Source organism: Suncus etruscus, chromosome X (genome assembly GCF_024139225.1).
Source record: "Suncus etruscus isolate mSunEtr1 chromosome X, mSunEtr1.pri.cur, whole genome shotgun sequence".
Taxonomy (NCBI): domain Eukaryota; kingdom Metazoa; phylum Chordata; class Mammalia; order Eulipotyphla; family Soricidae; genus Suncus; species Suncus etruscus.
In genome coordinates this window covers 66019470-66044970 of record NC_064868.1, presented here as the reverse complement: position 1 = coordinate 66044970, position 25501 = coordinate 66019470, and the positions used below count along the sequence as shown (strand labels likewise).

The 25501-nt window shown below is 37.5% G+C and overlaps 1 protein-coding gene across 1 annotated transcript in view; it reads right to left on the bottom strand.

Moving 5' to 3' along the window:
• ATP7A (ATPase copper transporting alpha) overlaps positions 1–25501 on the bottom strand; it is a 136126-nt gene that overhangs the window by 14295 nt on the left and 96330 nt on the right. Inside the window, exons 15-17 of the mRNA XM_049767402.1 lie at positions 12921–13115; positions 11594–11776; positions 9278–9494 (exon numbers count right to left, since the gene is read on the bottom strand). Of these exons, the coding sequence (XP_049623359.1) occupies positions 9278–9494; positions 11594–11776; positions 12921–13115 (595 nt within the window). The remainder of the gene's footprint in view (positions 1–9277; positions 9495–11593; positions 11777–12920; positions 13116–25501) is intronic.

Sequence of the window (25501 nt, the reverse complement as noted above, 5' to 3'; positions counted from 1 at the left end):
ATTTTCTCTAATAAGGCCCCTCCCATAATCTTCTTTATTGTATTTAAATGTTAACACACGTAAGTAGTTACCTTCTAACTGTTTAGACCAGGGGTCTCAAACTCAATTTACCTGGGGGCCGCAGGAGGCAAAGTCGGGGTGATCCTTGAGTGCAAAGTCAGTAGTAAGCCTTGAACGTTAGGGGGTGTGACCCAAACAACTAAAACAAAACAAAACAAAAAGATTCCTCTAGGGCAGGGCCACAAAATGTTGTACAGAGGGCCGCAAACAGCCAGTGGGCCGCGAGTTTGAGACCCCTGGTTTAGAACATATACTTTGGAATAATTCTTGACTCCCATTTTTCTCATACCATATAACCAATCTTGGATAAAATCTATCAGCCATTTCTCCTTATAATACACAATCAATATTTGACCATTTCTTACAATCTCTACTGTTACTTCACTGGTCCAAGCCACCGTTGTGTTTCAATAGGATTATGATAAGGCACTAATTTTTTTTGTTTGTTTGTTTTTTGGGCCACACCCGGTGACGCTCAGGGGTTACTCCTGGCTATGCGCTCAGAAGTCGCTCCTGGCTTGGGGGACCATATGGGATGCCGGGGGATCGAACCGCGGTCCGTCCTAGGCTAGCGCAGGCAAGGCAGGCACCTTATCTCTAGCGCCACCGCCCGGCCCCGATAAGGCACTAATTTATCTCTGTTTTTCCTTTGTGCCTATATTTTATATTCCAGTTCCTTTTTATAAATTAAACTTTTAGTTTTTGTTAATACACTGATTTATATTATTCATGTTTGAGTTTAAAGCAACTTATAGTTAGTGCCATTCCCACAGTTGTATCCTCCCTGTGAACTATTCTCAAACTGCATGGCAGAAGAAACCCCATAGAGAAACTGAGATGGAGGAGGACAACACAAAGAAGGGTGCTATTTCTCCATGATTAGTAGTTACTCTCAGGCTTGACTCTGGACCATCTTTTCTCCCTCACAGAGAGTACTGGTTAAAAGAAATATTATCTATTAACCACTTTTATTGCCCAGTGTGTTGCTCCCAAAACATTCCTAAGCTCCAGTGTTTATGCTTATCTTCTGGTGCCTCACCTTCCCTGGCTATCCTTGGACTATGTCCCCAACCCTGCCACCCTGCAAGTATCGCAGTTCCTCTTTCCTATTTAAGCACTGATGGAATGGAATAAAGTGTCTTTGGTAATCAGCCTTAAACCTGTTCTTTCCTGGTCATCAGTGGGGGAAATGTTCTCGATCCCAAATGCATCCGGAGGACAGAAATTGAGCCTTGATGACCCACTATCAGGGTCAACTTCCATTCATCAATGTACTCAGATTCTTTTGCACCCTCCCAGCATGACTCCTTTATTTTCAGCCACACCTACCTAAACTCAAAAGCAACTTTTAACCCGGCACTCAGGAATTATTCCTGTCTGTACTTCAGGGCCATATGGGTTAGACACATGCAAGACAAGAGTCCTATCTGCTGTACTATCTATTTAGACTCCTTGATAGGCACATTTTTGGGGGGGTCATACCCCACAGCGCACAGGGGTTACTCCTGGCTCTACACTCAGAAATTGCTCCTGGCAGGCTCAGGGGACCATATGGGATGCCGGGATTCGGACCACCGTCCTGCATTCGAGGTAAATGCTCTACCTCCATGCTATCTCTCCGGCCCCATAGGCACATTTTTAAGTTTGGTTATGGTTTGGATCTCCTGCCTTCAGTGTTGTTGACTCTGCAGTTCAGATATATAACTCCACTACACCTCCAATGTACCCAATGTACCCTGACTACCATAACTTCCCATCTGCTGCTTCTTGCCACCCCACATGATTAATTTTCCTCTCTTTCCTTCTCCTTCCTATATTATGGGATCAAAAGTGATTGAGTTATCCCATATTATATACCTTGAACTCCCTCATCTACTTAGTCTATATGCCATAATTATGTAAGATCATCATGTGTTAGTTCTTCTGGTTTCTTTCATTGTATGTGGCCTACTCCAATTTCATCCAAGTTGAAGCAAATTGCATAATTTCATCATTTCTTACAGTTGCATATTTTTAAAGTATATCTATCACATCTTCATAATTCACTCATCTGTCATTCGAGGACACCTAGATTGATTTTATACCTTTAGCTAAAGTACTAAGTTCTTCAATTAATAATGGTGTGTATATGTCCCTTTGAATGAATGTGTGTCTTTGGAATAGTGACCCGAATAATAATTGCTGGGTCATGGCATCTCAATTCTTACATTGCTAAGAACTCTCCATATTGTGCCTAGTGGCCTTTTAGCTGTTTTTTCCAGAGAAGTGCCAGTTCAATTTCTCTCCCCATTTTTTTGTTTTTGTTTTGTTAGCCACACCTGATGACACTCAGGGGTTACTCCTGGCTATGAGCTCAGAAATCGCTCCTGGCTTGGGGACCATATGGAATGCCAGGGGATCGAACCGTGATCCGTCCTAGGCTAGTGCCACCACTCTTGCCCCTCACTCCCCATTTTTATAGGAATTTTGTATTTTTATCTTTATGAGTACTTTTATATTTTAAATATCAACCCATTATACAATGTGTTGAATGCAAGTATTTTCTACTTTTAATTATGTGTCTTTACTTTTAGCCCATTTTTGTTTTGGGACCACATTTGGTGGTGTTCAGGGATTATTCCTGGCTCTGCACTCAGGAATATCTCCAGGCATGTTTAGGGGACCATATGATATGCCAGGGATTGAACCATGGTTAGCCACATGCAAGGCAAGCATCTTACTTGCTATATCATCTTTCTGGCCCCTATCACATTTCTTTGTCATGCAGAAACTCTTTAATTTGATGTAGTCTCTGATGTTTTGGAACAACTTGAGGAGTTGTGGCATGTTCTTTTTTGAAAATTTGTTAAAACTCACTAGTGAACCCCTCTGGATCTGGGCTTTTGTACTCGGGGGAGGACTTTTAATTACTGTTTGAATTTCCTTGCTCAAGACTGATCTCTTCAAGTTTCCTATTTCCACTCAGTTTAATCTTGGGGGTTTGACTGATTCTAAAAAATCTTTCATTTCTTTTAGGTTCTCAAACTTGGTAACAGAACTGTTTGTAGTAACCTCCTAAGATCTTTTGTATTTATGAGGTATCTGTTGTCATATCTCCCCTGTCATCTGTGATCCTATGTGCTCTTTTTTGTGAGCGAAGCTAAGCGAAGCTAAGTGTTAGTCAATCTTATTCTTTCAAGGAAAAAGCTCCTTGTTTTATGACCCTTTGTGTTGTTTTTGATTCTGCTCTAATCTTTTAATCTCTTGCCCTCTACTCTGGGATTCACTTGCTCTTTATTTTTCTAGTTTCTATAGCTGTGAGATAGGTAAATGATTTGAGCTTTTTTTTTTTATAATATAGGGTATAAGCCTGAATAGCTATGAATTTTCCCTTAGTTTTGATTGTTTGTATCTTCATTCTCATTTGTCTTAAGGAATAGTGTTATTCCTTCTTTGATCAAATTTTTATTTAAGAAAACTTTCAGGAGCCGGAGTGGTGGCGCAAGTGTTAAGGTGTTTGCCTTGAGCACTCTAACCTAGGATGGACCGATCCTCCGGCATCCCATATGGTGCCCCAAGCCAGGAGCAATTTCTGAGCGCATAGCCAGGAGTAACCCCTGAGTCACTGGGTGTGGCCCCAAATAACAAAAAAAAGAAGAAGAAGAAAAAGAAAGAAAGAAAAAGTTCAGTTTCCAAATATTTAACCTTTTCCAACTTTCTAATTTTGATTTCTATCTCTGTGGTCTGAGAAAATACTTGGTAAAATATTTTTTGTAATTTTATGTATTTTAAGTTGTATCACAGCATGTAACCTATCCTAGGCAATATTCCATGTGCACTGGAGAAGAGCATGTATATGGGTCTTATTTTGGTGCTGGGTTCTATCTACTAAATACAGTTCTTCTAGTTTCTCATTTAAAGCTTTACATGTTGTTTTCTCTGGTTTATTTATCTAATGATTATAGTAGAATATTGAAGTCTCCTGCTACTAATGTGCCACTATCAATCTATCTCTTCAGGTATAGAAGTTGCTTTACAAACTCTGTTGTCCCTTCATTTTGGTGCATATATGTTAATGAGAGTTAGGTTCTCTTGATATAGTAATCCTTTAACCAGATATAATGTCTATCTCTCCCTTTACTATTTTCTTTAGTTTGAACGCTACTTGGGAAAAGACCAATATGGCCATCCTGTGTTTTTTTAAGTCTGTCAGTAGCCAGTATGATTATTTTCCAGCCTTTGACTCTGAGACTTTAATAGTGTCTTTTATAAACAACAGAAGGTTGGGATGTTTTGTTTTGTTTTGTTTTTTTTGGGACACACCCGGCAGTACTCAGGGGTTACTACTGGTTCTGTACTCAGAAATCACTCCTGGCAGGCTCGGGGGACCATATGGGATGCCAGGAATCTAACCTAGGTCTGTTCTGGGTTGGCCGCGTGCAAGGCAAATGCCCTACCGCTGGGCTATCTCTACGGCCCCAGGAGGTTGGATTTTATTGGATTTCAACCCCCCACTCCATTCTGCTACACTGTGTCATTTTAGGGAAAGTTTGGGCCATTAACATTTAGAGAAATTATTATAGGAACTAATTTGTTTCCATATCTTATAGGAGTTTGATTGTTTGGGCTATTTAGTCTTTCCTTTTGTTTTGTTTTTGAGCCACACCTGACAATGCTCATGGGGTTAATCCTTGCTCTGCACTCAGGAATTACTCCTGGCAGTGCTCAGGGGACCACATGGGATGGTGGGGATCAAACACAAATCAGCTGTGTGCAAGGCAAGTGGCTGGCAAACCCACAGCATTATCTCTACAGCTCCTGTTGTTCCATTTTAAAATGTGGCCTTTCACTGTCCACATCAGAGCTAGATAAGATTCTATGTATGTCCTCAGCTGCTATTTGTCTGAGAGTGTTTTTCTTTTTTCAACTAGAGTGACAACCTTGCTGTTTAGAAGAGTCAAGATTAGGGTTCTTTTCATTTAATAATTTGTGTTATTCCACTCTTCTCTTGCTTATAAAGCTTCACTGGAGAAGTCTGCTATGCATTTAACATATTATATTATTATTATTATTATTATTATTATTATTATTATTATTATTATTATTATTATTATTTTCTACTCACTTGCAGCTATAAAGACTATCAATCGTTGGTTCTTGCCATTTTGATTACAACATATCTTGGTGTTGTTTTGTTTGTTCTATGTTGGTACTCTGGTCCTCTTAGATCAGTATCCTCATATCCCTATTCAGATTGGGGAAATTCTCACTAATTATTTCCTCAACTAGTCTTCTGGAATTCCTATGATTCTGAGAGTACAACTTCGTATTATAAAAATCTTATATTCTCCTTGTTTCTTCTCATTCTCTTTTTCTTTTTTTTTTTTTTTTTTTTTTGGTTTTTGGTTTTGGGGCCACACCCGGTAATGCTCAGGGGTTACTCCTGGCTATGTGCTCAGAAGTTGCTCCTGGCTTGGGGGACCATATGGGACGCCGGGGGATTGAACCACGGTCCGTCCAAGGCTAGCTCAGGCAAGGCAGGCACCTTACCTCTTGCGCCACCGCCCGGCCCTCATTCTCTTTTTCAATTTCCTCTTCATTCTTGTTGGAGTTGTTCACAACTTTAAGTGTACCAATTTTCTTTTCAGTTTCTTCCATACTGCTTACAGGAGACTATTGCATTTTTTAAGTTCCTTTACTTTTACTTGTACATTTCTTTTATTTGTTTCTTAGGCTCTCTTCAAATTTATTGGACTCCATTTAAATGTCATTTTTTAAATCATTGAACAATAATATGATAGTCTAAAGACTTTTTCAGACAGATTATAGAGTTCTGTCTGATGTTATTGGGGATCCTCCCTGACTATTGTTATCTCTACTGAGTACTTATGTTTTCCCATTGTTCCCTTGTACTTAAACTAGAGCTGGGCTGGGCCAGTGTCTGTTTCTGTCCAGGCTGGTGCTCGAAATGAATAGATATATGGAAGGCCCTGGGATATTTGCCACTACAGCAAGTATGATGTTTCACATTTTAATTGTAGTAAGTTGTGGTTATAGACCAAGTCTACAGTAAGTTGTGTGGATTTCCAGCAGGACTTTGAGTGAATGAGGAAGTAGAATTGTGTAGCCACATATACAATAGTGTGGTTTTACCAGATAAGTCAGAAGACCACTTTTACTCAGGGATCAGGGCTGGAGTGGGTGGGACATTTGCCCTGCATATGGCCAACCCGGGTTCAAACCCAGGCATCCTCTATGGTTCCTCAAGTTTGCCAGGAGTGATTCCTGAGTGCAGAGCCAGTAGTAACCCGTGTGGCCAAAAACAAAAACAAATCAAACAAACAAAAACAACAAAAAAGGACTATTACTCCTCTACTGAAAACTCTCTAATGGCTTCTCATCTCAGGGGAAAAAAAAAACAAAGTCTTTTTCAATAACTCTACATGATTTAGTCTTGCATTATCTTTCAGACATCATTTCTCATCCCCACGCCATTTATTTACTCTGTTCTAGCCACATTATTCTCCTTATTTCTAAAACTCAAGACTTTTTTTTTTTTGGTTTTTGGGCCACACCCGGCGGTGCTCAGTGGTTACTCCTGGCTGTCTGCTCAGAAATAGTTCCTGGCAGGCACGGGGGACCATATGGGACACCGGGATTCGAACCAACCACCTTTGGTCCTGGATCGGCTGCTTGCAAGGCAAACGCCGCTGTGCTATCTCTCCAAAACTCAAGACTTTTGTACTTAATATTTCCCCTGCCTGGCATTCTCATGTCATAGATATTGACACATCTTTCTCCCTCTATCTTCTTCCCTCCTCCATTCTTTACTCATTATAAAATAGGAATCCACTATTCCTATACTCTGTACCCACTATTTTTTCCAGAACACTATCTACATTAGATATACTTATCAATTATTTGCTCACTGTCTTGTATTATTTACCAGGGAAATAAAACCCTTATTTATTCTGTTCACTTCAGTATCATAAACAATGTCAATAGAAGGTTAAATGAATGGAATTACCAGTTGTCAGTGTGGTTTGACACTAGAAGTTCATAGAGAAATAATAAAGAAATGACTATTCAGTAGCATCAGACAAGGAAATAAAGAATTTTCAGGCAGTGTGTTCAGCACAGAGTTCAATTATAATTTTTAAAAAGGCAAATATCTATCTATATATGTTACTCAATGAAAACTTCACAAAAGAAAGAGATGTCAACTTATTCAATCTCTAACACCAAATATTAATTAATCAATAGAGAAGGTAAGGGTCATTAGTTAAGAAATTCTGTGTTTATTTTTTATATGCAGATAAAAATTAGCTAATGACATGTAGAATTTATCAACGGGGAACTAGAGAAAATAGTAACTAAAATGATGTCATAATTGTGAAGTAAATAGGAACTGTAAATACCTCCATATGAGTGGAACATACAGGGGTAATGGGGAAAAAGATATATTGGGGCAGGGACAGGTATGGGAAACATGATAAATAAAAATAAATTAAGTCCAAAGAGACTGAACTTTGTCCCACTTGAGACCGAAAAACAATTAAATCAGGATCTTAATAGAAATTCATGGGTGAACTTTAGGATATATGTGAAACTCTTGAAACAGAACTTTACTGAGAGGAAGGCATATTTTTCATCATATTCCTTTGAAATATGTTATTCAAAAATAACTTATAACTACTGTAATACAAGGAATTGTTAAACAAGTGTTATGTGTGCATCTCTGGGTTGACAAAATTACTTGAGCAGAAATGGGTGAGGAAGTGCTAGAGCACTTACATGGGTAAATAATGGTTTGGATACAGATGGACAGAACAACATAAATATCAGAAATAGGTTTTAGCTCAAGACATGGATTTTGGAGTTATATAGGACACCTACAGGTGGCAGAAAAGTGAAATGCATGAATGAGATGGTACACACATGATGTAAAGAGAAAAAAGACTAATAAAACCCTTGAGGGCCATCTATTTTTTTCTTTTTGGGGGGTCACACCTGGTAGCACTCAGAGGTTACTTCTGGCTCTGCACTCAGAAATTGCTCCTGGCAGGTACAGGACAGGGGACCATATGGGATTCCAGGATTCAAACTATTGTCTATTTGAATCAGCTGCTTGCAGGGCAAACGCCTTACTGCTGTGCTATCTCTCTGGCCCCAAGGACCATCTTTTGAGAGCAGTTAAAAAAGAATTAGAAGAGACTTATAAGGAATGACCAAGGACCTGTGATGAGTCACTAAGAAAAGTAAAGTCATAGACTCAAGGAAGGTAAAGATCTGTGAAACAAAAAAAATGGTCTGTGTTGGAAAGAGAGTACAGAAACTTGCCTTCCATGTGACTGAACTGGATTTGATTTCAGGTATCCTACATGGTTCCCCAAACACAGCAGCAATGATTCCTGAGTGCAGAGCCAGGAGTAACCCCTGAGCACTGCCAGGTGTGCCTCCCAAAGGGGGGTAACTTCATGACATGCCTTCATGAAGTCATGTAGGATGAAAAGTGAGAAGTACCAACTAGAATGGTTATTATAAGAGGTCAGCAGCAGACTTAGCCCAGTTCCAATCCAGCAAGTCTAGACTCTTTCTAGATGTTTAGCTATAAAGGAAAAGGACAGAATTAAGATAAGAATACATTTATTTTGATGGAAGATGTGTTTATATATTTAGGAGCAGCTACTACTAGAAAAAGACATAGAAACTAAAAATTCAGAGGGGCATAACTGAGAAAGCCAGGTCTCTGTGTTGATCTATGTGCAATCCACAATGGTGGGATCTAGAATAAATATGATGAAATTCATTAGGCAAGATGAGAGATACCTTTCCCACTGTCAATAGAATAATTTTGGGCAAAGAAACTAAAAAGAAGAGATGTCTGAGAATCTAAACTTTCTCTGTGAGAAATAAGATAATTTGATGAGAAAAGATATGACTATAGGATTTTGTTAAAGACATAAAAGGTTTCCAGAAGCTATGGTCTGAAATAAAAGATTACTAAATTAAGATGAATGATCAGCAAAGTCTAGATTTCATCATTCTTGTGGAATCAAGGATCACAATCAGAAATGTTCTCAAGTAACTCAATGTCATCAGAAAGTCTATGGTAAAAATTATTTGGAAGAATAAAACCATGATGGCAATTTTTGTTTCTTATGCAACACTTAAATTATATGTTAGATATATGTTCAAAACTGTCCCATAATTGGAGCTATAAAGAAAATTAGCTTACTTGAGAGCTGGGCATCAATAATCATGGAAGACGAAGTTGATGACTGTTCATTACTTGCATCAATTTGAACCAGGGATGCATTTTTAATATTATTTTCCTCTATCTTCCAATTATTCTTATGTAGTAAGCCTTCAATATTGGTGACTTTACAGCTAATACCACAGCCTGGCACAACCTGGAAATCTATGCAGGTACCCAAGGTTTCAGTGTCCAGCTCCTACCAAATAGAAACAGAAGGGTTTCCTCTGTTCTAATAATCCAAAGTAATGCATTATTAATAAGATTAAAGATTTTTGATGGCTAATTCTAAATTTTTGATACCTATTACATGTCTAATAGTTAATTCCAAATACACCTTATTATTATCTATTTGACAATGAGTTTTGAAAAAGATGAAAGAACAGAATATTTAGCATAATGTTCAAAGTGAAACTTTGAATGTTCAAAGAGAAACTTGAACTCCTTTAAGTTAATCACAGTTTCTCGATCAAGTCAAATGGTTCTATTCAGTAAAGTCTAAAAAAGAACAAGCTCTTCAGTTAAAACACTGTTTCACTAGCATGATTTTCTATTTTAAGTAACCCAAAGAATTCTGATAACCATAATTGTTTCCTCTTTATCTATTTATTCTTTCTTGATTGGGGTATAAAGAAGTCATGACCATAGCAATTAATAGGAAAAAAAAACAAAAGAGGAAATTGTTAAAAATGGAAGAGTAATGTCAAATTCTATTCATATTTTAGCCATAAAATTATATGAGGATACGTATTCTCAATTATGTGAGAACTTAGACAAATCATTGTGAACAAAGCAAGCCACCTTACAGAAATATATTACAAAGGACAGAAGCAGACAGGTCATAGAAAAAGAAATTCAACTGGTCAATAAATATACAAAAAAGATGGTGCCGGAGTGATAACACAGCGGTAGGGCATTTGCCTTGCACACTACCAAGCCGGGATGAGCCTCGGTTCGATCTCCAGCATCCTATATGGTCCTCCAACCCTGCTAGGAGCTATTTCTGAGTGTGGAGGCAGGAGTAAACCCTGAGTGCCACCAGATGTGATCCAAAAACAAACAAATAAAAACCAAACCAAAACAAAAAGATACTTAGGGTTAGTCAAAATTAAGAAAATGTAAAATACTTATTATTTTTACATATTGATTATAGAAAACATTGGTACAAATGTAGAGAAATGGGCACTCATAGACTTTGGCAAAATAATAACTTTTCATTTAGGCTTTGGTAATATTTGCCATGTGAGCTTTGGTAACCAAAACTTAATTTGTGTGCCTCCTTTGATCTAGTAATTGCATTAATAACATTTAACATAAGCCTGCAAACTTGACAGATATTATATGTATTGTGCAATAAAATATATGAATTAAAAGAAGGAAAAGGGGCCGGAGAGATAGCACAGAGGTGTTTGCCTTGCAAGCAGCCAATCCAGGACCTAAGGTGGTTATATGAATCCCGGCATCCCATATGGTCCCCCGTGCCTGCCAGGAGCTATTTCTGAGCAGATAGCCAGGAGTAACCTCTGAGCATCACCGGGTGTGGCCCCCAAAAAAAAAAAAAAAGAAGGAAAATCTATATATTCTGATGTAGAAAATAATTTAATAAAAAGTTTGAAGATAGTACAGCATGTAGGATGCTTGCCTTGCATGCAGCTGACCTGGGTTTGATCCCCAGCACTCCATATGGTCCCCCCAGCAGTGCCAGGAGTAAACCCTAATCATTATTTGGTGTGGCTCCAAAACCACAACAAAAAATTAAAGACTGATCATTGTGTGTCCAATTTATGTAGAAAGTTGAGAAAACAATTAATAAATATATATGATACATGCATTAAAACCATTAACATATGTGTATTTTGTGAATATACTAAAAACTGTTCAATCATACACTTTGCAAGAGTAAATTTTATACTAGGTTAATTGTGACTCAATATAAATATTAGTTAAAAAGACTTAGCAGATTAAAATTTAACAGTAAATTTTAGACTGTAAGTGGGAGGTATGGAAGAGGGTAGAAACGAGGTATTTCTTTCCTCTGAGTTTTCCTACCATAAATATGTATTGCCATAATTTTAATTTAATATAAACAGGGAGTTCTGTGTAGAAGGACTATAGTTAATTTTTCAGTTCGTCTGTATATTATTTTGTATAAAGAGATTAAGACATATAAATGAGAAATGCAAGTCTGTCTAGAAGACTCACACCAAATATATAAAAATCATAATCAAATGCCAGCCAAGATTCAGTCTGGATAATTTCTGTAGGAGATGACTACAATAATAAATAAAGGGGGGTTACCTGCTTGCAGTATTTGGTTATAGCTGCTCCTAGAGGGTGTTCACTATTACTTTCAGCAGTTCCCACAATGGCCAACATCTTATTGCGTGATATTCTGTTACTTTCCACTAGAATCTTTACTTGATTCACTACTGGGGTTCCATGGGTAATGGTTCCAGTTTTGTCAAATACAACTACCTTTACCTGTAATAAAATTCAAATACAATTCACTTATATCTCAATAAAGCTCATCATTACTTTTCCAGAAATAAAAATATCATTGAAATATTATAATTTTTTTCTTAATAAACTTACTTTTAACTAATTTGAACTTAATAAACAGTCTTTGGAAAAACAAAAGAAAAGGAGACTAAAAGAAGAAAACCTATAAGTTATACTTAATAGCCTTCAACTGTACTGTGGATATAGGCCCCCTAATGACTTTCAAAGTATAATCTTGTAGCCCCTGGAAGCACCAGGCCTGAATATCACTATATTATTGAGTGCAATAACTGGACTATCAGGCCTATACAGGCAACTAATTATTGCCAGGAATGGCCCCCAAAGTCCCTGAACACTGCTTTAGAAGCCTTTCAACCAACTGAAAAAAAGAAGTATATGGCAGCTCTTTATACTATTCTTGCAATATTTCTTTAAATGTGAAGTTGTATCAAAAAAGTTTAAATGACTGTAAGTACTATTTTGTATCAACTGGATGAATGAGTTTCCTAACTTGTTCTAAGTAAGTTCACAACAAGCATTAGCATATAATTTATATCCTTGTAATAAGAAATGCTATTAAGAACACGATCTTAGTTGAAGTCAAATAGCCTTGATTGAGACTACTGCAGAAAACTCAATATAAAAACAGATTACAAATTACAAATTTACAAAATTACAAAAATTACAAAATTGTAATTGTAATTACAAAATTACAAAAAGCTGTAAATTGTTAGATGGCGGCCAAATAGAAACTAAAGCAACTAGAAGAGCTTTCTTGCTGTAAAAACACATATGGAACAATATACAAATATGATAGAAGCCTAATATATTTGGGAAAATAGTTTTATTTGTAAAATAATTTAATCTATTTCCCTGCTCTAGAGACTGGTCTAGTATGAGGGAGGAAATAATAAAACTGTAGGTATTTTATATCAGGGTCTACTCTAAGAATAAAACTTGACAAGTTTTAAGAATATTCTATAACTTATCTGGAGCAGAAGCAAAATAATACAACAACCCTCAGAACAGTTTCAGATTAGGTTTAGTTTATAGACCATATGGGAGTAATTTAGAACTGTATTTCTCAATAGGAGATGGGACGATTCTTAGTTCTGGGGATTCTTACCTTATGAGCCATCTCCAATGGTTCACCTCCTTTGATTAGTATGCCATTTTGAGCTCCTACTCCAGTACCCACCATCACGGCAGTTGGAGTTGCCAGCCCCAATGAACAGGGACAAGCAATACACAGAACTGTGATAGAGGCTTGGAAAGCAAAGCGTAGTATTGTTTCTGTTTCGGAGATACTTCTGTTGTAGTCCTGTAGAAGAAAAGGTATGAATTTAGTTAATGATTTAGAGTTGCAAAAATAAATTTAAAAAATTACCCCACTGGCCGAAGAGATAGCACAGTGGTAGGACATTTGCCTTGCATGCAGCCAATTCAGGACAGATGGTGGTTCGAATCCCGGCATCACATATGGTCCCCTGTACCTGCCAGGAGCAATTTCTGAGTGCAGAGCCAGGAGAAACCCCCGAGTGCTGCTGGGTATGACCCAAAAGCAAAAATTAAAAAACAAAAACAAAAAAACACTACCCCATTAATATTGAAGTCACACAGATTCTACTTGCCTATCAATATATACTTATGCCTGAGTGAATACTATGAAAACATGTTTTGTTTTATGAATATATAAGACATTTGGCATAAATAATGAGTGACCCAGCCATAGTCCCGAAATTAAGATTCCTAATTTTTTATTCCAGAGTTACCAAGTTATGGAGTGAACATAAGGAATATAAAAAGTATGAATTCGGCTGGAGTGATAGCACAATGGATGTTTGCCTTGCATGTGGCCAACCCAGACTCAATCCCTGACATTCCAAATGGTCCCCCAAGCCTGACAGAAGTGATTTCTGAGCAAAGAATTGGAGCCTAAGAAATAGTGAGAATAAATATTCCTAAGAATTATTTCAAATATATTTTTTATAACTGAAACCTATTTACAAACATGTTTGTAATCATGATGCTTAAATAAATATATTAATTAAAAAATAAAAATATTTGCAGATTTAAGTCAAGATAGTTGCACAGAAAGATGCTGAACTAACATCCTCTCATGAACAAATCAAATATGCACTAGCTTCCTTTGAGAAAAAAACCTAAAGAATAGACAGAATGACTCCTGCACACTGGGCAAGTGCACTGGCTTCCTTTGAGAAAAAAACCTAAAGAATAGACAGAATGACTCCTGCACACTGGGCAAGTGAGAAGAAAACACACCAAGGTGAGAGGATTAGACATATCCTTGCCATAGGGGACAGAATCTTAGTGCAGCAGATAGGGCATTTACCTTACATGCAGCCAACTGGGGTTTGATTTCCAACACTATATGGTACTCAGAGCCCTGTTGGAAGTGACCTCTGAGTACAGAGCCAGCAGTAAGCCCTAAGCGTCCCAGCTCAAAAAGAGTAGTACCCCCCCCCAAAAAAAAAGCCTTGGCATAATCTCCCATACAGTGTGGTGACAGTGTCTGTGACAATCTGGAAAAAACTCAAAATACAATGTTTTCTTTTTTCCCAGGGTTGGGTGGTTGTCACACTTGATGAGGTGTAGGGATCACTACTGACTCTGCACTAAAAAATTACTCCTGGTAATTTCTGGGGACCATATGGGATGCTAGAGTTCAAACCTGGGTTCAATGTGCAAGACATGTGCCCTACCTGCTGTACTATTTCTCTTGTTCCTCAAAATCCAGTTTCTTCTCGAGAAGGCAAAGAGTTTGAATCCCATATTGGGTAGTCAGACTTCTATTGACTGGTATGTGAGAAAGAAGTCTCCCAAATATCTAGTTTTTAAAACTAACCAGGATCACATCAATAAGACACAGAAAACTGTAGCAAACAGAAATTAATTGCTCACCTATCACATAAGCAATAATTTGGCAAGCACTCGAACTTTATGCTAAAGAGGTGTATATGGCACTCAAAAAAAGGAGGTCTCAGGTACAGATATCTGTGGGAATATTCCCAAAGCTGGTAGAAGATGTCACCTATTGTTACTATATAAAAATAATCTAGGTATTTTATTCCTTTCCAGTGGGTTGGAGGCAACAGAGAAAGGTTGCCATCATGACCTATCCTTGTCATCCTTGCTTGTTAAATCTAGAGGTTGGATGAAACTGGAGAGATAGTCTAGTAGGTAGGGCACTTGCCTTACATGTGGTTGACTGGGTTCAATACCAGGTGTCGTATATGGTCCCCTAAGCACCTCCAGAAGTAATAGTGCAGAGCCAGGAGTGACCCCAGAGAACCATCTGGTATGACCCTAAACAAACAAAAAATCCAAACTAGGGGCCAGAGCAATAGTACAGTGGGTAGGGCCCTTGCCTTGCATGTGGCTGACCTGGGTTGGACCTGACAGGTCCTCAGGCCCTCCAGAAATGAGCCTTATATCCTGAACAACATGAAATAGAACAAAAACAAAATACAGGTCCATACAGAAACAAAATAATATATATTCTAGAGTAGGAGCCATAACACAGCAGGTACGGTACTTGCCTTGCACACAGCTGACTCAGGTTCAATCCCTAGCATCTCATATGATACCCCAAGCCTGCCAGGAGTGATCCCTTAGTACAGAGCCAGGAGTTGGTCCAGAGCACTGTTAGGTATGGCCGAAAATCAAAAATTTAAAAATGTATTATATAGTTATTATATATCATTACATATAATATATAATTTTAAAACATATATGTATAATTCTGCTAAAATGTACATAGCACATTCTCTATAATAGTCTATATGTTGGCCAAAAAACAATTTTTAAATTTGTATTCTTAAATAAGTATAGACAGTAATGAATAAAAGAACAATATAAATGATCATAGAAATGAACACTTTAAAAAGGAAATATAAGGGGCCGGAGAGATAGCATGGAGGTAAGACATTTGCCTTTCATGCAGAAGGTCATTGGTTTGAATCCCGGCATCCCATATGGTCCCCCGTGCCTGCCAGGAGCAATTTCTGAGCATGGAGCCAGGAGGAAACCCTGAGCACTGCCGGGTGTGACCCAAAAAAAAAAACCACAAAAAAGGAGATACGAAATAGACAAACCTTTTTCTAGATTCACCACAAAATTACATGAGAGCTTAAATGTATAAAATTAAATTAAAAAAAGAGAATTCTGATGAAATAGCAGAATAGATCCCAATAAGCAAAATTCTATGATAAAGTACGACTGGAAATCAAATACATATCACAGAAAAGGCTACATTAATTCACAACCTAAGAGATACATATGTCTGACTATCTTAAAGTATGTGATTATGGTGAAGAGTTCAACTAGAGGGCAAAATCAATAAGGGAAGAACTTCCAGAGTAGAGTAGTTCAGATTAACCACAATAACTGATTGCAAACATGACCTAGCAGTGGGAGGGTCAAGATTATAATAACAACAGAGATGGAGCTGAAAGACTATGCTGTTGGATGAAACAGCACAGTTTTTGACAAAACAACCAAGTTATGGTATTTTAGGCTAATGATCAACAGATCTACAAGGACCTTATCTCCCATCTTTCAGAAAACTAGCAGAGCTGGGATCACAGTCCAAAGCAGTGTTCCCCAAAGTGGGTTAGTGTTAGGGTTAGGATGGAAAAGGTGGGTGGCCAGAGACATGGGCACTGGAATAATCCAGGCAGGTGAACAACTAGGGATGCTTTCACCTATTTCCATGGATAATTGAGTGACTTATTTTCTGAAAAGGGGCAGTAGATCAAATAAATTTTGGAATCTCTGATTCTCAGACAGGAAACTGTAATATACACTTTTGGAACTAATTAAGGATTGGAAAGACCATAGAGGTAGAGGGGCATAATGGAACAATAGCAGATGTTAAAAAGTCTAATAAATATTCTAGACAGGCATTCTACCTCTCTCATTCATTAACATTGCCATGTTAGTTGTTAGTGCAGTTATTTCCTTAACAGTACTCACTATTCTTTGTGGTGAGCTTTATATTTTGAGTCGGTCCTTCCGGCCCTTAACTCTATTGTCTCTGGGCCTTATTACAATAATGTCTTTAATTTTTAAAACCCATAGAAGAGTGAGACTATTCTGTGTCTATCTCTGTCTCTGATTTATTTCACTCAGCATATTAGATTTCATGTACATCCATGTATAGAAAAATTTCATGACTTCATCTCTCTTAATGGCTGCATAATATTCCATTGTGTGTAGGTACCACAGTTTCTTTAGCCATTCCTCTGTTGAAAGGCATCTAGGTTGTTTCCAGAGTCTGGCTATTGTAAACAGTGATGCAATGAATATAGGTGTGAAGAAGGGATTTTTTAATTGTATTTTTGTGTTCCTAGGGTATATCCCTACAAGTGGTATAGCTGTATCATATGGGAGCTCAATGTCCAGTTTTTTGAGGAATCTCCATATTGTTTTCCATAAAGGCTGGAATAGATGGCATTCCCATCAGCAGTGAATAAGAGTTCCTTTCTCTCCACATCCCCACCAGCACTGCTTATTCTCATTCTTTGTGATGTGTGCCAGTCTCTGAAGCCATACTAATTTTTATCAACTGAAATTCTACAGGCTAGAAGGCTACTGTGATATGCCATATACAAAGTGCTGACAATTTTTTTTATCATCATCAAAGTTTTACTTTTTTCTCTTTGTTTGTTGTTTTTGTTTGGTTTTTGGGCCACACCCGGCGGTGCTCAGGGGTTACTCCTGGCTGTCTGCTCAGAAATAGCTCCTGGCAGGCACGGGGGACCATATGGGACACCAGAATTTGAACCAACCACCTTTGGTCCTGGATCGGCTGCTTGCAAGGCAAACACCGCTGTGCTATCTCTCCGGGGAGTTTTACTTTTTTTAATTAAAAAATTCCCATCATCAATGTCCCAAGCGTTTCTCGTCCCCACCCCACCCCAGCCTGTGTTCTAGACAGGCTTTCTACTTCCCTCACTCATTCACATGGTTATGATAGTTCTCATAGTGTAATTATTTCTCTAACTGCACTCATCACTCTTTGTGGTGAGCTTCTATTATGCTGAGTGAAGTAAGTCAGAGGGCGAGAGATAAACGCAGAATAGTCTCACTCATCTATGGGTTTTAAGAAAAATAAAAGACATTTTTGCGATAATTCTCAGAAACAAAAGAGAGGAGAGCTGGAGGGTCCAGCTCATGACATGAAGCTGACAAAAATTAAATACATCAAAAACTCAACAAGGAAATTGGAGCCTTAAAAGAGAAGTTTATTTTTTGGAGGTAGTGCTTCCCCACTCTAATAGCCTCCTTCTTCCAGGAGGCCTGGCAGCTGTAACCATGCTTACAAACACAACTGCCATGTTCAAAAGGAGCAAGCTCCATAAACGCACTCTTCTTGAAAGAGATGTAAGCCAACCCATGAAAAATTATTGGTACACCGGCTGTGCAGCTGAAAGTTTGCAATGTCAGGAGGAAGCAGGCTAAGTCTCTGCCCTGTGGAATCAACTCCTGTTGATTCATAATCACCACTTTGTTTATGGACCTGCTTCACCACTCCTCTATGATTCTCACAGACATCAATCTGACCAAATTCCAGGTATGCCAGTATTTGGGCTGATATCACTAAGGCAGTTTTTGAAGTCAGTGGAGATCCTCTCCACACTGCATTCTACTACTTCTGGGAGACCTGGCAGCTGAAAACATGTTCCACAAAAGTCACAGTTTCAGTCATTCCTTTGAATTCCTGGACAACTTCAATTATTTGAGGCTGTCATCCACAGAGGAATACACAAATTTAGGTGCTAATATGCAGCCAAGGTCACTTAATGTTCAGAAACAAATGAAATAACAAAATGGTCAGCTAGCAACAAGATCTTACTAAACCTTCTGCCAATGTCTTAATGGCCACATAGGAAATACAATAATTTTCACAAATTTGCTTGTTATTGTACATGTTTTATTTTCGTTCTTCTGTTCTTTATTTTTTCTTTCTATTATTTGTATTTACAATGTATTACTGTCAACTGTGTGATGCAGATATGTTTTAAATAAAGTACAAAAATGAAAAAAGTGTAGTTTGTGGGGTGGGAGTGACAGTACAGTGGGTAGGCTCATGCCATGCATGTAGCCAACCTGGATTCGATTCCTGGTATCTATGAGCACTGTCAGGAGTGACTCCTGCACATGAAAACTAGAAGTAATCCCTGAGCATTTCTTGCTAGGGCCCAAACTCCATACCCAACAAAGAGGAGTTGGAAACTGGATTTTGCACAATTTTACAGTAAATTGTTTATATAATTTTTATTCAAATATCTACCTAAAGAAATACAATGGTCTAATGGGTAGGTATCTAATAGGTCCAGGGAATAGACAGAGGGACACAAACTCAGTGGAATAGGAGAAACATATATTCGAAAAACTTGCAGCAATGGATACAGCTATTCAGACTGAATAAACTGCTCATCATAGAGATTTATAATAATGTTCTGATCCTTTTAGCCACAGAAACAGGTTCAGTATGCATTCAGAAGTCAAGGAATCACTACAGAGCTCACTATTAGAATGCTTTAGTGTCTTAATTTTATTATGTCTATAATAACTCTAACTTTTTTGGAGCCAGGAGTAATCCCTGAGCACCACTGTGTGTGATAAAAAGAAGAACAGCTCACTATTTAACAACCAGTAGGTCAGAGATGAAATCAAAGAGAAAATCAAAAGATTCCTGGAAATAAATGAGAACAAAGACTCAAAAATTATCAAAATTTATTGGACATAGCAAGAGTGGTAGTAAGAGGAAAATTTGTATCTTTTCAAACAGACATCAGAAAGGAAGAAGGGGCCTACATAAATAACTTTAGTACCCAACTTAGAAAATTAGAACCTGATCAATAAAATGAACCAAAAATAGATAGGCAGACAGAAATAACAAAGCTGAGAGCAGAAATAAATGAAGTAGAAATCCAAAGAATAATTTAAAAAAATCAATGAAATCAAAAATTTGTTAATTGAAAATCTTCAACAAGATCAATAAACCACTAGCAAAACTCACAAAGAAAGGGAGAGAAAAAACTTACTAAACCAAGTTAGAAATGAAAAGAGGAAGATCACTACAGAAACTACAGAGATTCAAAGGGTAATAAGAGACTACTTTGCCACAAAACAAGAGAATCTGGAAGAAATGGATAAATTCTAATACTCATAATCTTTCATGGTTGGACCAGGATGGTCTAGCATATGTAAACAGACCATCACTATTGAAGAAATTAAAATGGTAATCAAAAGTCTTCACAAAAACAAAAGTCCAGGCCTTGATGGACTCACTAATGATATCTTTCACTAATTCTTTTAAACCGCCCAAGAGGACTTACTGTCTATACTTTCAGGATTTCCAGGAAATTGAAGAAACAGAAACACTACCAAATAGTTTTTATGATGCTAATATCACCCTAATACCAAAACCAGGCAGAAATGCTTTCAAAAATAAAAAAGAAAAAAAATTACAGACCAATATCCCAGATGAAAACAAATGCAAAGATACCAAACAAAATCCTAGCAAATAGGATCCAACACCTCATAAAGAGGATCATACACCATGGTCAAGTATATTTCATTCCAGAGATGCAAGGATGGCCTAACATACACAAATCAATGTAGTACACTGCATCAACAAAAAATCATATGATCACATCAATAGATGCAGAGAAAGCATTTGATAAGTTCCAACACCCATTCATGATAAAGTCTCAAAAAGATGGGAATGAAAGAAACTTTTCTTTCTTTTTTAAGGAACTTTTCTTAATACACTCAAGGCCATTTACTACAAGCCAATGGCAAATATTATATTTAATGGAGATAAACTAAAGGTTTTTCTTCTAAAATCTGGTACAAGACAAGGCTCCATCCTCTCAGCACTCCTATTTAAATAATACTAGAAGTACTTGCCATTGCAATTAGGCAAGAAAAATATATTAAGGGCATCCAAATAGAAAAGGAAGAAGTCAAGCTCTCACTATTTGCAGATACATGATACTATACTTAGAAAACCCTATAGACAATACCAAAAAGCTTCTAGACACAATAGAGTCATAGGACAAATTTCTGGCTACAAAATTAACATGAAAAATCAATGGCCTTCTTACACAGATATAATGACAGTGAAGTAATGGACCTTAAAAAAGTCCCATTCACTTTAGTGCCACAGAAATTCAAGTAGCGTGGAGTCAACAAAGAGGTGAAAGACCTATACAAAGTACAAAACTATGCTTCAAGGAGTAAACGAGGATACAAGGAAATGGAGATACATACCCTGTTCATGGATTGGAAAGATCAACATCGTTAAAATAGCAATACTCCCTAAAGATTTAATATAATTCCTCTAAGTATACCCATGACATTCTTCAAAGAAGTGGATCAAACACTCCTGATATTAATTTGGAACAATAAACAGCTAAGAATAGCTAAACCCTAGGAAAAAGAAGATGCAAGGCATCACTTTCCCCAATTTTTAAATTATACTACAAAGCAATAGTCATTAAATCAGCATGGTATTGGACTAAAACAGACTCTCAAATAGATTTGAGTATTCCGAGAAAGTTCCCAGACATACAATCAAATAATTTTTGATAAAGGGGCAAGAAACACAAAATGGATCAAGGAAAGCTTCTTCAACAAGTGGTGTTGAAACAACTGGTCAGACACATGCAGAAAAAGCAAACTCCATGAACAAAAGTCAAATCCAAATTGATTAAATACCTTGATATAAGGCCCATAAATATAAAGTATATAGAAGAATACATAGGTAAAACACTCATAACATTGAGAATAAAGGCATCTTCACGGAGGAAATTCACTGAACTAACAAGTGAAAACAGAGAAAAACAAATGGGACTATATTAAACCAAGAAGCTTCTGCAACTCAAAGGAAATAGTGAATAGGATACAAAGGCCACCCACAGAATGGGAGAAACTATACACCCAATACCCATCAATAAGGGGTTAATATCTAAGATATATAAGGTTCTAACAGAACTTAACAAGAAAAAATATCTAGCCCCATCAAAAAATGGGCAGAGGAATTAAACAGATATTTTATCAAAGAAGAAACACAAATGGACAAAAGGCATATGAAAAAATTCTCCACATTGGAGAAAGGAACTTCATTCACTGCTGGTGGGAACGTTGTGTAGTCCAGCCCTTATGGAAAACAATATGGAGGTTTCTATAAAAACTGGAAATTGAACTCCCATTTGATCCAGTTATACCACTCCTAGGGATATACCCTAGGAACATAAAAATACAATTCAAAAATCCCTTCCTCACACCTGTATTCATCACAGCACTTTTTACGATACTCAGACTCTGGAAACAACCAAGATGCCCTTCAACAGTTGAATGACTAAAGAAACTGTGGTACATATACACAATGGAATATTATGCAGCCGTCAGGAGAGATGAAGTCATGAAATTTTCCTATACATGGATGTATATGGAATATATTATGCTGAGTGAATTCAGTCAGAGGGAAAGAGAGACACACAGAATAGCCTCACTCATCTATGGGTTTTAAGAAAAATTAAAGACATTAAAATAATTCCCAGAGATGAGGGCTGGAAGGACCAGCTAAAGATATGAAGCTCACCACAAAATAGTGGTGAGTACAGTTAGAGAAAAAACTACACTGAGAATTATCATAACAAAGTCAGTGAGTGAGGGATGTAGAAAACCTGTCTCGAATACAGGCAGGGGGTGGAGGAGGGAAGAGATGGGGCAATGGTGATGGAAAGGTTGCACAGGGGAAGGGGAGTGTTCTTGTTATGACTGATACTCAATTACAATTACGTTTGTAATAAAGTGTTTAAATAAAGAAATAAAAAATTCTCCACATTATTAATCATCAGGGAGATGTTCTCAAAGAATAAGAACAACTAGTGCTGGCAAGGATACACAGAGAAAGCAACTCTCACTCACTGCTGGTGTGAAACACATCTAGTCCAACCCTTCTGGAAAACAATCTGGATATTCCTCAAAAAAACTGGACATTGAACTTCCATATGATCCCACAATACTACTCATTGGGATATACCCTAGGAACACAAAACCACAATACAAACATGCACCCTGCACTCCTACATTCTATGCAATCTGCACCCCTATGTTCGTTCCAGTGTTATCTACAATAACCAGAATCTGGAAACAACCCATGTGCCCAACAATAGATGAGTGGCTAATAGATTTTCTAACAGCTGTTAAAAAATAAAGTCATTAGATTTGTCTATACACGGATGTACAGGGAGACTATTACACTTAGTGAAAGAAGAGAGAGAAAGACATAAAATAAACTCACTCATCTGTGGGACTTAAGAAAAGTAAAAGGGGCCAATAGGGCATTTGCCTAGTGCACACTAACCTAGGACAAATCGAGGATGGATCCCCCAGGATCCCATATGGTCCCCCAATCCAGGAGCAATCTGAGCTCAGAGCCAGAAGTAACCCCTCAGCATCAACAGGTGTGGCCAAAAACCACACAAAAAAAAAGAAAGAAAAGGAAAGGAAAGGAAAAGGAAAAGGAAAGACAGTGGTGGAGCCGGAGAGACAGCACAGCAGTAGTGTGTTTGCCTTGTATGTGGCTTCCCATATGGTCCCCCAGACTGCCGGGTACGATTTCTGAGTGCTAGCCAGGATTAACCCCTGAGCACCACTAGGTGTTGCCCAAAAACCAATCAATCAATCAATCAATAAAGTTTAAAAACAATATGGTAATAATAACCAGAGATAATATAGATAAGAGACAATAAGACCCATCCTATGATATGAAACTTACCACAAAGAGTGGTGAGTGCATTTAGAGAAATAACTAACGATATGCTTGAGTATAAGCCGAGTTTTTCTGGCACAAAATTTATGCCAAAAACCCCGAACTTGGCTTATACTTGGGTCAAACAGGTTATTTGATTCAGGGTGCGCATGCGCGAGCTGAATCAAATGCACGTAGTCTCCAGTAGTTTTCTGCCGTCTACTGGAGGGGGCTGTGTTTCAGCTCAGTCCACAGTCGCAGATGAGCTGAAGAGATAGGCAGCTGAACTGAACTATACGCCACTGAACTATTTAACCCACAATATTCAATGGCACATTTAATTAATTGAAAAACCTATTTAAGACAGTAAAGTCGTGTAAATAAATGTTTATAAATCCTGAATTCTTATAGTCAGGGGTTTTGGAGTATAAGGATTCAGGATTTTGACCTTTTATTTACAATGCTTTACTGTCTTAAATGATTTGTTCACTTTATTAAAACTGCCATTGAATACTATGAGTTAATGTGGTATGTTAATGGTATACAGTATATCAGACAATCATGTACTGTAAATGTAATCATGTATTTATTTACTTATTTATTTATTTACTTACTGATTCCTCAATTATTGTAATGTTTTGGGTATATATTTTTATTTTTGAAATTTACCAGTGGCTGATGCATTTTCCACCTCGGCTTATACTTGAGTCACTAAGTTTTCCCAATTTTTTAAGGGTAAAAATTAAGGGGGAGTCGGCTTATACTCAAGTATATAGGTACAATAAAAACTGCCATGACAGGGGCTGGAGAGATAGCATGGAGGTAAGGTGTTTGCCTTTCATGCAGAAGGAAGGTGGTTTGAATCCCGGTATCCCATATGGTCCCCCGTGCCTGCTAGGGGCGATTTCTGAGAATAGAGCCAGGAGTAACCCCTGAGCACTGCTGGGTGTAACCCAAACAGCAAAAAAAAATACTACTATGAAAATAATAGTGAGAAAGAGGGAGAAATAGTATGCCTGTCCCAAGTATACCAGGGTATAAAGAAGAAGGGAAATGGGAGACATTGGTGGTGGGAAAGTTACACTGGTGAAGGGGAGTAGGCATTTTATGGCTAAAACCCAACTATGAAAATGTTGTAACCATGGTGCTTAAGTAAAGCAATTCTGGAATAAAAGAAAAAAAATAAACAAAATCTATACACCATTTAGCAAGACTCACAAAGCAACAGAAAGAAAAGCTTAAACTGAATCATAATGAAAAAGGGAAAGTTACAAGAGATACTAAAAGATTTCAAAGTGTAATCAATGATTATTTTGAGAATCTTTATGCCAGAAAACAAGATAACCCAGAAAATTTGGACAAATTTTGAACTCATATAACCTCCCAAATTTGAAGTTGGACTGGAAAAAGTGAACAGACCTATTACTACTGAAGAAAATGAAAGGGTAATCAAAAGACTTTCCAAAAACAAAAGCCCAGACCTATATGAATCTTCTTGAGAAATTATTCACAAGGACTCAGTAGATAAGGTGCCACTATCTAAGATATACAAGGCACTAATAAAACTTAGCAAGAAAAAAATCTAACTTTATGCAAGAAATGAACAGGCATTTTCTCAAAGAAGAAATACAGATGGCCAAATGACACATGAAAAAATTCTCCACATCAGTAATCATCAGGGAGATGCAAAACAACTATGAGATATCATCTCACATCACAGAGACTGGTACACATCACAAAGAACAAGAACAACTAGTGCTGGTGTGGATGCGGGGATAAAGTGACTCTCATTCACTGTTGGTGGGAATGTCAACTGATCCAGCGTTTTTGAAAAACAATATGGATATTCCTCCCAAAATTAAAAATTGAACTTCTAAATGACCCAGCAATACCACTCCTAGAAGTAGACCCCAGGA